Here is a 12,905-nt window from a genome sequence, read left to right on the forward strand (position 1 = left end):
TACTCTTCTTTCTTGCTTTAGAACCCACTACTTGGCTTCACATTTTTGTTATTACCTGCTGGTGAGTCTCACTACTGTCCTGATTTTTCACTTGGAAAATGTAGTCTTAGAATCCAGGGTCCTTACAGAATCTCTTCTGATATTCCCAGAGTCTATGCACAGAACCAGAGCCAGAGAAAGGAACAAAGAATTGGACCTTCTCTTGCTGGAAAACAGGAGAGCTCATCTGTAGCATTCTGTTAGGAAGGCTAGGAAGCAGGGCTGCCTCACTCCCCGGATAAGTGCCTGCATGGCCAGGCCAGCCACTTCCTGGATCATGTCTAGGGATCAGGTTGTCAGAAGCCCTCTGGCCTCTATACTCTTTCCCGCTGAGCTATCTGGTACACACACCATCTCCTTTCTCTCATCAGCAAAACAGTCATTCACTTATTCAACAAATTATTAAATGCATTTTGTGTGCTGGCTATCCTCAATCTGCTTCTATTAATCCAAACATCACCTTGTAACTTCCCCAGTATCCAAGATATGACCTTCCCCTTCCAAATTCCTCCTCTATCTTACTCAAAACAGCCATGCTTACAGATGAGTTTGACCACTGTGGAAATATTCTCTAGGGGCTCAAAAATGAATAATCTTGTTAAGAGTCCTTGTGTTTAGGTGCAGCTTCTTTTGCATATTCTCCTGTTTATAAGAAACAGTGTCCTCCACCAATATAGTTCATTTAAAAAATAACTAACATTAAATTCAAACAAAAGAATATTTGGACATAAGTAAGGTAAGGAGCCAATTACTCATTGTATACTGAAAATCTCTCTTTTTGGGAATTTTCTCCTGTGATCTAAGCTGAATCTACTCTGCCTTGAATATTATAATTGTGTTATAATTAGATGTAACTGATTGTTCTGAGTGGACTCCTCTGTTGCTTAGTAGACGTGAAAAAAGTACTTTTTCTCTCCTACCATGGACAATTGTCTCCCTTGCTAGGAGAAACCCCCTAATGCTTCCTTTTCAAGAGCAAATATCCTTTCCAAGAGGAATAATCCCCAGCCCTGTCATTGCCTCTGTATAAACATCTCACTCCCACCAGATCCCTCTCCCTGTCCATCTCATCACTCCGAAGTTGGTGAACACAGAGCTGACAACAGAACCCCAGGCACAAAGAATCAGGGCAAGAGGTGAGTGCTTTATTTATTCACCCATTTAGTTTTTCATGTGGAAAAATATATAGTGGTATCTACCACACCTTAGACACTGTCGGTCTCCAGGGGTCTTTAGAGAATTTCAGTCTAGTCAGCTCAAAAAAAGGAGAATTATGAGGTCGGTACAATATTAATGGCAGTTTTTGCCAATAAAAGTTTATGTTCTAAACACATATAATAAATAATATTTATAAATACTACCTATAATATATAAATAGTATATGTTGTACAAATGTAAGTATAAATATGTGTACAAATACATAACAATAAATATTTTTATATATTTATATGTTTACATATTTAAATATGGAGATACATATGTATACTCTATACTTATATATAAAAATATAAAGTACATAAAGAATATATAATGTATATACTAAAATGTATATTCTATAAAATATATGAGTAAATCTATGCACTTATATGTGTTATTTAAACTTATACCTATTTGTACTTATATAGATCCATATGTATATTGTAAATACAAGTATATATATATATAAATAAGTATATATAAATATAAAAATATAAAGAATGTGTGTGTTTACACCTTAATACATTACAGGTACTGCATGATAACAGAGAGAGAGTTACCTAATTCTACAAAAGGAAGTCAGGAGACATTTGTCTCCTGACAAATGTAAGGATCCTTTAAGACTTAGTACAAAGTTATATTTGTACTGTCTTAAAGGATCAGCAAGCATTTACTGGTTAGAAAAACAGGAGTGGTTTTGCCAAGAAAGCAATAAATATAGAAAAATAAAAACAAGAGAAGTATGCATGGGGAATTGAAAAAAAATGATATCGTCATGTTGACTGGGAAAAGGTGGGAGTGGAAAGGTGCCAAAGCAGGAAGGGCCTGGCTAAAGATAACGTTACAGTGTGTTAGGGTCTACCAGGGCCAAACATAGGGAGACAAGGGTCTCCCCACCTTGCTTCCTCCATTGAATATACATTGGCCTTTTTTGTCTTTTAAACTTGTCAAGCTGCTCTCTGTTTCAGGAAATTTCACTTGTTCTTCCTCCTTCCTTGAACATTTTTCTCTAAGATAGCCATACGCTTGCCTTCTGATTTTGATTGTTTCTCTAAAATTACCTCCTCAGAGAGGTCTTCTCTGACTACTGCCTGTAAAATACATCATTCCACCTTCCTCCTTTACTCCATTTTTCTTCTCTGACTACCTTATATAAAATGCATCACTCTCACCTTCCTCCTTTGCTCCACACTAATTTATTGCATTACATTACCTTGTATTGTAATATGTGTGTGTGTGTGTGTGTGTGTTTACTTTTGTCTCTGTTTTGTTTCTGTTTACTGTATTTTCAGTACCTAGGTACAAAAGTAATTGCAGCTTTTTCAATTGAAAGTAATGGTAAAAACCACAGTTATTTTTGCGCCAACCTAGTAGAATCATATCTGCCATGTAATAAAATTTCAGTATATACTTATTGAATCAGTTAATAAATAATTACTGAAATAAGATTAGTAATGGTAATGCTACATATCTAATAATTTATTCAAATAATATTTAAAGGGCTCCAATGATGTGGTGGCTCAAAAAACCAATGCCTAGAGCTAAAAATAAAATTTAAACAGACAGTTATGGTTTATGTCCACAAGGAAGTCACATTATAGAGGCAATACAGAAACTGACAATGCTGTAAGGAAAGTATCACCATAATTAATGCATAGTGAGCTATAGGAACACATAGGAGAGGGGGCATCCAAACTAAACTTGAAGAATTTAAGAAAACCTTCTGAAGGGTATAACCCAGCTGTTTTAACCCAGCTGAGGTGGGATATATTAGTAGAAGTTAACTAAGCAAAGATTGAGGGAAAGCTATCTCAGGAAAAATTATTTTTATTCCAGGAAGAATGAAAATACAAATGTCTTCATATAAGCAAGAATACTAGATAAACTGGAAGAATTGTTTAGTGTTATTAACACTGTGAATATAACAGAGAAAATTAGGATAGATAAAAAATAGGATATACGCAGAGAGAAAATAAGGTAGGGTCTTGAATGTCATTTTAAGCCTTTTTTACTTCATATAAAACTTGTCTATGTATATATCTCCTGCTATATAGTAGTCAATTTAATAGAGTAGTACAAAAGAGAATTCACTGGAATAGTCCAGAAAGAGTGATCTGAATTAGAACAGTATAAATGAAGGTGATGATGAGTAAACAGGCTTTAGGTATTCAGTAAACAGAAACCCCAGGACTTGTTGATTGGTTGTTTAGATACCAAGGAGACATGTGATATGGAGAAATCCAACATAAACCATGATACTTGACTTGGGCCACTGAGATAATGAGAAGTACAGATGTTGCTAGATATATGAGTCTGGAAATCAAAAGAGAGGAAGACAAGTTCTGGAATTATATATTTGATATTTATCAATATATGGATGGTAAATGAAATCATGAGAGTGGATGACATTGTCTAAGGAGAAATAATAGAATATGGCCAGAAAATGGCCAAGGATGAGAAGAACTGTACTTAAGGGTGGAGCAATAAAGACACACCAGCAAAAAGGCTAAGAGGAACAGCAATAGTAGTGATACAGGGGGAAACTGGTGAGGGCAATGTTATCAAAGAAAGTTCAGTAAAATAGTGAGAGTGGTGGAATTGATAAGGGTGGAGTAATACTAAAGGTGATGATGACCATGGAATTGTTTATGATGTTGTGAATGTTAATGAAGATGAAGAATTAATAACGAGAAATATCCATTTATTTTCAGCTCAGTCCCCAAGGATGTTGGCCCAATATTCATTCAGTCCTCAATTCATGCTACTATCCAACATTACTCAGTTTAGCCCCATGTTCTATCTCACCAGCTTTCCTGGATTGGAAGCCAACAAACACTGGATTTTCATACCCTTTTTCTTTATGTACATGGTGGCCATCTCAGGCAACTGTTTCATTCTGATCATTATTAAGACCAACCCTCGTCTGCACACACCCATGTACTACCTACTATCCTTGCTGGCCCTCACTGACCTGGGGCTGTCTGTGTCCACCTTGCCCACCACTATGGGGATCTTCTGGTTTAACTCCCATAGTATCTACTTTGGAGCGTGCCAAATCCAGATGTTCTGCATCCATTCATTTTCCTTCATGGAGTCCTCAGTGCTCCTCATTATGTCCTTTGACCGCTTTGTGGCTATCTGCCACCCTCTGAGGTATTCAGTCATTGTCACTGGCCAACGAATGGTCAGGGCAGGCCTAATTGTCATCTTCCGGGGACCTGTGGCCACTATCCCTATTGTGCTCCTCCTGAAGGCTTTTCCCTATTGTGGATCTGTGGTTCTCTTCCACTCATTTTGCCTGCACCAGGAAGTGATACAGCTGGCCTGCACAGATACCACCTTCAATAATCTGTATGGACTGATGGTGGTAGTTTTCACTGTGATGCTAGACCTGGTGCTCATCGCACTGTCCTATGGGTTCATCCTGCACACGGTAGCAGCCCTGGCCTCTCCAGAGGAGCAGTGCCGTGCCTTTCAGACATGCACTGCTCATCTCTGTGCTGTGCTAGTATTCTTTGTGCCCATGGTGGGGCTGTCCCTGGTTCACCGTTTTGGGAAGCATGCCCCACCTGCTATTCATCTTCTTATGGCTAATGTCTACCTTTTTGTGCCTCCCATGCTTAACCCTATCATATACAGTATTAAGACCAAGGAGATTCGCCGTGCCATTATCAAGTTCCTAGGTCTTAAAAAGGTCAGTTCTGAGTTCTGGGGCTAAAACTGCCCCTAGGTGCCTGTAAGAAGGCCTCAAACCGGACTGAAAATTGGGAGTATTGGGTAAGTATTATAATATCCCATGCTCTCAAGGATTTTTGCCCCTGTCCTAAATAAAGTATGGGCAAATTTATTTTGTGTGTTGTGGCTTTAAAAAAAACTGACCTCTCTTGCTTAAATTATAATGTTTTCTCCTATATCTGAGAACTGGCATTTTTGGTAGCATCAAAACTGCCCAGAAGGCAGCTTTATTGAAGGTCATCATCAATGTAATAAATTGAATGTAATGAATAAAGCTGCCCAGGTGGTTGCTTTATTGAAGGTCATCATCAATGTAACTAAAACTTTAAAATGAAACTAAATAAAAACTAAAAAGGGCAATAAATAACAGAGCACCCAGGACAGAGGCTGGCAGAGACCAGGTAAATGCCGTTTGCTCTAACTCACCTCTGGAAATACACCTTCCATGGCTCCTTGGGACTGCTTCAGTCTTCTCTACCTTGCCAAGTTACTTCTCACCTTTTTCTATCCTGGTCAGCAATGAATTTCAGACCCCCAAGTCACATCAGAAACCTCAGAACTCCTGCATTCTTCCCCAACACCTGGTTCCAGCAACACCCCCTCCACTCCCACCGAAGCTTTCTGAGGTTATTCCTCTAGAAGAAGACTTTGACCCTATCCTTGACTCCTCTCATCTCTGATTTTACCTTACAACCTCAGTTCCGACATTAAGCTAAGATCAGCATTTACTTGTAAGTGCTTTTGTTGTGTGATATTGAACAATGACCTGTAACATGAGAAAGCTTCAGCCAAGGAAACTCTCACAAACATGTGGAAGTCAAAATCTCATTGCTCAGGAGGAAGCGAACTTTACGTAGGCTAACCAGCCTGTCCCTACGAGTGACTAAATGCAATCCGTGTGGGAGTCTCAGCTTTGAGGTTGCTTCCTCAAGGACTTTTCACAGATAGCTCCTCCCTTTCCAATAGTGGTGCACCAAATGTGCCATCTGTTTGCTTCCACAGTGCCCTGAATTTCCTGTTATAGCATTTGTCACACAATAATGTCCTGTTTATGAAGGTGTGTGCATGTGTCCATTAGAAAGATTAAATCAAGATCCTTGGAGGAATTATGCATGCCTTGCTCTCCAGTAAACCTATATAAATACGATTCCTGGTCCACACTATATACTCAATAAACAAATACTAAATGTGTTGGTGGACATATGGATACATAAAGTGGGATCCAGAGCTAACAGAAGCTCTCTTCTTGTCTTGAGTAACTTCTCTTCACATTCAGAAGCCCAAGAAGATGCCTTTCTGCTGGCATCCATCAAGGTGGTGCCTTCTTAATTTTCCCAGTTCTACTTTACTCATGCCCCCTAGATCCTCCACCCATCCTCCTACAGGTTAAAATTGCCATGCGGCCAGAAATGGTGGCTCATGCTATAAAAATGTGGCAAAATTTTTTCCTGTTTGCTCACCGTTCTAAATCCAGCTCCTAGGTCAGTGATTAATAAATATGTGTTGAACTATTTAATAAATATATATTATAATTTAATTGTGTTATTGTTCATAATTTGAAGAATGTAAGCACATAAAATGTCTAGGACAAAAATGTTACATAAATCAAAGCATATTCATTTGATAAACTATTTTTTATAAAATGACATTTAAATGCTTAGGAAGCTGTGTTAGCAAAATATTAAATGAAAAATGATAAACAATATTATGTACAAAACAATCACTGTGTAAAAGGCTATAAATATTTGTATCAAGAGGAAAACAGCTGTTATATATAGTCTTATTTTCTATATGTATTTTTCCATCTTTGCCTTATACAAATTTTTTGAAGAAGATATTTCAGCTTTATAATCCAAAAAGAGCAATTTACAATGACTATAAAAGGTTATATATGATTATACTGAAGATGACGATGAAGCTGGTAATTATGATAAATGCTAATATTTATTAAGCATTTAACTCATGGTAGGCAGCACTGAGTATTTTTTATTTTCATTATTTCATTTAATTTTCTCACCAAACCTGTGAAGTAGGAGGTATTATCATTTTCAATGTTTTAAAATCAGGAAACTGAGGTTCACAGAGGAAAGGAACTTTCCTTAGTTAAAGACACAGGCTGCATAGGTTGGCTTAGTAAGACTCTGTGAGAGGAATGAGACTGTCGGGGCCCTGAGATTACGCCTGAGTCCTGAGACATTGAGTTTGGAAAGAAGCAGAATAGATCTTTTTGTGATCATTTGGACAGATGAAGAGAATTACATAATGACAATAAGGAGATGGAAAATGGAGAGGAGATCGGATGAGGAAACTTAACGGGCATCCTAATTTTGCTTTAAAAGTTAGAGGTAACTTCTAAAGAATGGTAAAAGCTTGAAAGCAGTAAGTTTATACAAAGAAGAAAATTTGACAGTAGCAGGTTTTTAAAGCAGATGAACATTTTATGTTTGAGCTATATAAATTTTTATGAGAGAAATATTTTTAAGCCTATCTTTTATTACCTGTTCAAGAACAGGAGTAGGAAGAACCTTTGTTGAGGCTTACTATCATAGATTTAAGTAAATAATTAAATGGCATTAATTAAAATAGTGCAGAATGCAGAAGAAGAGTTTAGGCTACTGGTGAGGTCAGTGGATAATCAAGGGACCATCAAGTTCAGGCATTGCAGAGAGGCCAGAACATGCAGCAGGAGACTGGTGTCCAGTTATAGCAGAAGCCCTTGTGCTAACTGTCCAGTTAACCTTCAAACACTTTACCATCTTCCCCAGAGTGAATAAGCCTTTTGAAATTGACAATGCCCTCTCTATCAAGTGCCAACTTGAGCTTCTCTACATTCCTGCTGACGGGCTTCCCAGGCCTCGAGTGGGCTCACCAGTGGATCTCACTGCCCATTTTTGTAGGATACCTTGTGGCCCTTGTGGGTAATGCCACCATCTTGCATTTGGTATGAACCGACTGTTCCCTCCACCAGCCCATGTACTACTTCCTGGCCATCCTGGCTGTGACGGACTTGGGCTTGTGTATGTCCACGCTGCCCTCTGTGTTGGGCGTGCTGTGGTTTGATGCTCGCACAGTGAGCTTGGTGCCCTGTGTTCTGCAGCAGCATTTCCTCCACTCTTTCTCCTTCATGGAGTCAGCCGTACTCTTCGCTATGGCTCTGGACTGCCTAGTGGCCATCCGATTCCCACTGCACTATGCGTCTGTGCTCACAGGTCCCCGTATGGCATTGGTTGGGGCTGTGCTGAGCGTGCGAACTGCCGCCATCACTGCTGAACCTTCATTGCACCTGTTAACATTTAACTACTGTCGCCCTGGGGCACTCTCCCATGCTTACTGTCTTCACCAAGACATGATCTGCCTGGCCTGCTCTGACACACATTTTAAGAGACTCTATGGGCTGTGCATCATTATGCTGGCCATGGGCGGTGATGTTCTTTTCATCCTGCTCTCTTACACTGTCATCCTCCGCACGGTGCTGGCCATTGCCTCTGCAGGGGAGCGGCTGAAGGCCCTCAATACTTGTGTCTCCCACATCCTGGCCGTGCTCTGCTTCTATGTGCCTGCACTAGGCTTGTCCATTGTCCACAGGTTTGGACGCCATACCTCGCCCTTGGTGCACATCCTCATGGGCACTGTCTCTGTGCTCCTTCCACCCTGGATGAACCCTGTTATCTACAGCATCGAGACCCAGCAGATTCGCAGGGCCATTCTCAAGGTGATTTCGCTGGGGAAGATAAAATGACAAATTGGGGATGGACCATGCAATTCAAAATAAGGAATTAGTTAATAACTCTAGAACCCTCTTACCACAAAGCAATTTTGTTTGCTTCTTTTCACTGATAATATATCATGAACTGACTCTACTGTTAAAATAAAGTTGATGCTTATTACTACTTATGTATAAATGTATAAATATATAGTCACTATTTCCTTACATGAAAAATAATTGTTATTATTTACAATTTTTCTTGATTGGAAGCTCAGAAAGATTGTTTTATTTTTAATTTTATGAATACATAATAGCTGTACTTAATCTGATGGTTTACAAATGATATTTTGGTACAAGTATACAAGGCATAATGATCAAATCAGGGTAACTGCAATATCCGTCATCTCAAGCATTTAATATTTCTTTCTGATAGCAACATTTCAATTCTACTTTTTTAGTTATTTTGAAATATACAATAAATTATAATTACAGTTGCCCTATTGTACTAAAAACACTAGGAGTTATTTCTTCTACCTAACTGTATTTTGGCACTCATAATCAACCCTTCCTGATAGTCCCCTCCTAACTACTCATTCCAGATTCTAGTAACCATCGTACTAGTCTCTATCTCCATGAGTTCATTATTTTTAACTCCCACATAAGAGTGAGAATATGTGATATTCCTGTTTCTGTGCCTGGCCTATTTCGTTTAAAAGAATGTCCTCTACTTTCATCCATGTCGTTGCAAGTGACTGGATTTCATGATTTTTATGGATGAATAATGTTTCATTGTGTATATACACCACATTTTATTTATTCTTTCATGTGTTGGTGGACCTTAGGTTCATTCTATACTGTGGTTATTATGAATACTGCTGCAATAAACATGAAAATGTAGATATCTTTTTGATAGACTGATTTCTTTTCTTTTGTATATGTACCCAACAGTAGCATCACTAGATTACATAGTATTTCTATTTTTAGCTTTTTGAGGAAACTCCACACTGTTCTCCACTGTGGCTACACTAATTTACATTCCCATCAAGAGCGTATGGGGTTCCTGTGTCCACATCCTCATCCACATTCGTTATTGCCTGTCTTTTTTTTTTTCAACTTTTATTTTAGATTCAGGGAGCCATGTGCAGTTTTCTTACATGGGCAAATTGTGTGTTGCTGAGGTTTGGTGTATGAATGATCCCATTGCCCAGGTAGTGAGCGTTGTACCTGATGGGTAGTTTCCCACCCTTGCGTCGTCTCTTCTGTCCTCTCCCTTCTAATTATCATCATTTTCTATTGTTTCCATCTTTAGTCCATGTGTACTCAGTGTTTAGCTTTCACTAACAGGTAAGAACACGCAGTATTAGACCATCCTGGCCAACATGGTGAAACCCCATCTCTACGAAAATACAAAAATTAGCTGGGCATGGTGGCGCGTGCCTGTAGTCCCAGCTACTTGGGAGGCTGAGACAGGAGAATTGCTTGAACCCAGGAGGCAAGATGCAGTGAGCCGAGATCATGCCGCTGCACTCCAGCCTGGTGACAGAGTGAGACTCCATCTAAAACAAACAAACAAACCAGGCAGTATTTGGTTTTCTGTTCCTGCATTAATTAACTTAGGATAATGGCCTCCAACTGCACCAATGTTGCTGCAAATGGAATGATTTTACTCTTTTCTATGAGTGCATAGAATTCCATGATGTATGTGTACCATATTTTCTTTATCTAGTTCACGAATGATGGGCATATCTTGTCCACCATTGATGAGCATTGATGCCATATGCTTACTATTGTAAATACTGTTGGAACAAACATATGGGTGTATGTGTCTTTTTTGCAGAATGATTTATTTTCCTTTGAGTATATCATCCAGTAGTGGGATTGGTGGATTAAATGGTATAGTTCTATTCTATGTTCTTTGAGAAATCTTCAAACCACTTGCTAGAGTGGCTAAACTGATTAATATTCCTGCCAACAATGTATAAGAATTCTGTTTTCTCAGCAACCTCATCAACATTTGCTATTCTTTGTCTTTTTCATAGTGGCCATTCTGGAGGACTCGGGACAAGAAGGCCAACTAGATGCAGCCAAGAAGTGCTGCATTCTGACTGGTGGGAGATGGCATCTCATTGTGGTTTGATTTGCATTTCTCTAATGATTAGTGATGTTGAGCATTTTTTTCTGTATTTGTTGGCCATTTGCATGTCTTTTTTCGAGAAGCGTTTTTTCATGTCCTTTGCATATTTTGTAATGGGGTTACTTGGTTTTTGTTGTTGTTGAGTTGTCTAAGCTTTTTACAGATTCTAGATATTAGACCTTTGTTGGATTCATAGTTTGCTAGTATGTTCTCCCATTCTGTAGGTTATCTGTTTACTCTGTCGTTAGTTTCTCTTTTTGTGCAGAAGCTCTTTAGTAGTTTGATTTCCACTTGTCATTTTTTTATTTTGTTGCAATTGCTTTTGGGGACTCTGTCAAAATCTTTGCCAAGGCTAATGTTCAGAATGGTATGTCTTAGGTTTTCTTCTAAGATTTTAATAGTTTTAGGTCCTACTTTTAAGTCTGTAATGCGTCTTGAGTTGTTTTTTGTATATTATGAAAGGTAGGGGTCCAGTTTCATTCTTCTACAATTTGCCTGTCTTTTGAATAAAAGCCATTGTAACTGGGATGAGATGATATCTCACTGTAATTTCGATTTGTATTTCCCTAATGATTAGTGACATTGAGTGTTTTTTATATACATATTGGCCATTTGCATGTCTTCTTTTGAGAAATATTTGTTCAACTCTTTTGTCTATTTCAAATCAAATTACTTTAAAAGTAAGGGCTGGGTTCTTTCTTCATGTGCAATGCATGCTAATGATGTCCCCAGTGCTCTTGTAATTCATAACTATCATGCCACGGTTCTATGCCTGCTTCCCATTAATGCTCATCTGCCAAGTGACTGCTCTTCAAGAGCCTGTCTTATCTTTGATGATCTGATAAATCTGCCATTTGAGAGATGAGTGTCAGCATCAACCCTTATAATTCTAAGATAATTCATCAGATAAGTGAATTGTTTCTGGAGGGTTGTCTGCATTTTACTTTTAGTGAAGTAAATGTCTCATTAAGATAAAGAGTAATTTTATGCACTAATTTGACATTTTTAAAAAGAATTACCAATAATCTATTAAAAATAAAAATGTCAAGAATGATCTCATTTTGGCAAACCCTTTGATACGTGAATGACTCTTCATCATTCCCATTTGGGGATACAGGGAATAGAGGCAGCACAAAAACTGAAGAAAAATAAAATAACAGAAGCTAAACTAAAAAAATTATAGTAAAGAAATCTAAAGGCCTGTTATGTGTTGCATATATGTAACAGTGATTTAAACTAGGTGCCATATCTGTTAGGCACTCTGAGTCTACTTCTGTCTGTTATATAACAAAAGTATTCCAGACCTGTTCCAGATCCCATGCAGTATTATTTGGAGTAGAGAGATGAAATACACTCGTTCCCTGATCCAAGAAGTATCATAACATAGGTAAACAAGCAAACAGACCATTACTACATCTTACATCTTACACATACATCATACAGTCCAATTCTGAGCGGCAGGTCTTTGCTGCTCTCTCCCGGATATTACTTGGGACCATAGTCTTGAGAATGTAGGACTTTTTAAAACTGTTATCTACTCTTACTGAACTGTGGTCTCTTTATGTAAGCTATGGTGTCTTTCTTAAGTGTGAAAAAAAGAAGAGACAGGCCTATATCTGATTGATTTCAATATTCAGTGAGTTTTGAATCTTGTAGTTCAAATGTAATACCCCGTTTTCAACTCCTTCCTACACAGATTTTGGTCTCTGGACCTTATCGATTTTTTTATATATGTTTTAGATTTGCCCATCATGAGAATTTATCTAAGCTTTCCTTGAGGTCCCTCCATATCTTTCATTTTTTAATTAAATACGAAATAAAGGTTAGTCCTGCTTACCTGGTCAACTATCCCTTGTCCAGAACTTCATATTTTATAATATACTACCTAATCACTTATGACCCAGTTCTCATTCATTATTTAGAGAAATTAACAGATTTCCCACGACCAAGCAGTAGCACTATTCTAAAAAAACAGAAATTACGCTTTCTCCGAATCTTATGTTCTCACCTACTTTCTAAGAGATTATTAATGTTTTACTATCTAGCAATGTTTTAATTGTGACAGTTGTATGTGATAGCTGACATTTGAATGAA

The 12,905-nt window shown here is 38.1% G+C and overlaps 1 protein-coding gene and 1 pseudogene across 1 annotated transcript; both read left to right on the plus strand.

Moving 5' to 3' along the window:
• The first annotated feature begins 3,946 nt into the window (after positions 1-3,946).
• LOC116525312 (olfactory receptor 51M1) lies at positions 3,947-4,990 on the plus strand. The gene has a single exon (XM_032241110.1). The coding sequence runs from the start codon at positions 3,962-3,964 to the stop codon at positions 4,952-4,954; it is 993 nt and encodes a 330-aa protein (XP_032097001.1). The 5' UTR covers positions 3,947-3,961; the 3' UTR covers positions 4,955-4,990.
• Positions 4,991-5,732: 742 nt separating this feature from the next.
• LOC116524985 lies at positions 5,733-8,710 on the plus strand (annotated as a pseudogene).
• The last annotated feature ends 4,195 nt before the right edge of the window (positions 8,711-12,905 follow it).

The sequence above is a fragment of the Sapajus apella genome, unplaced genomic scaffold (assembly GCF_009761245.1).
Source record: "Sapajus apella isolate SASKATOON/1434 unplaced genomic scaffold, GSC_monkey_1.0 scaffold47, whole genome shotgun sequence".
Lineage (NCBI taxonomy): Eukaryota > Metazoa > Chordata > Mammalia > Primates > Cebidae > Sapajus > Sapajus apella.

Coding starts and splice junctions, on each gene's coding strand:
- LOC116525312 (XM_032241110.1), top strand. CDS start 3,962: ATGTTGGCCCAATATTCATTCAGTCCTCAATTCATGCTACTATCCAAC.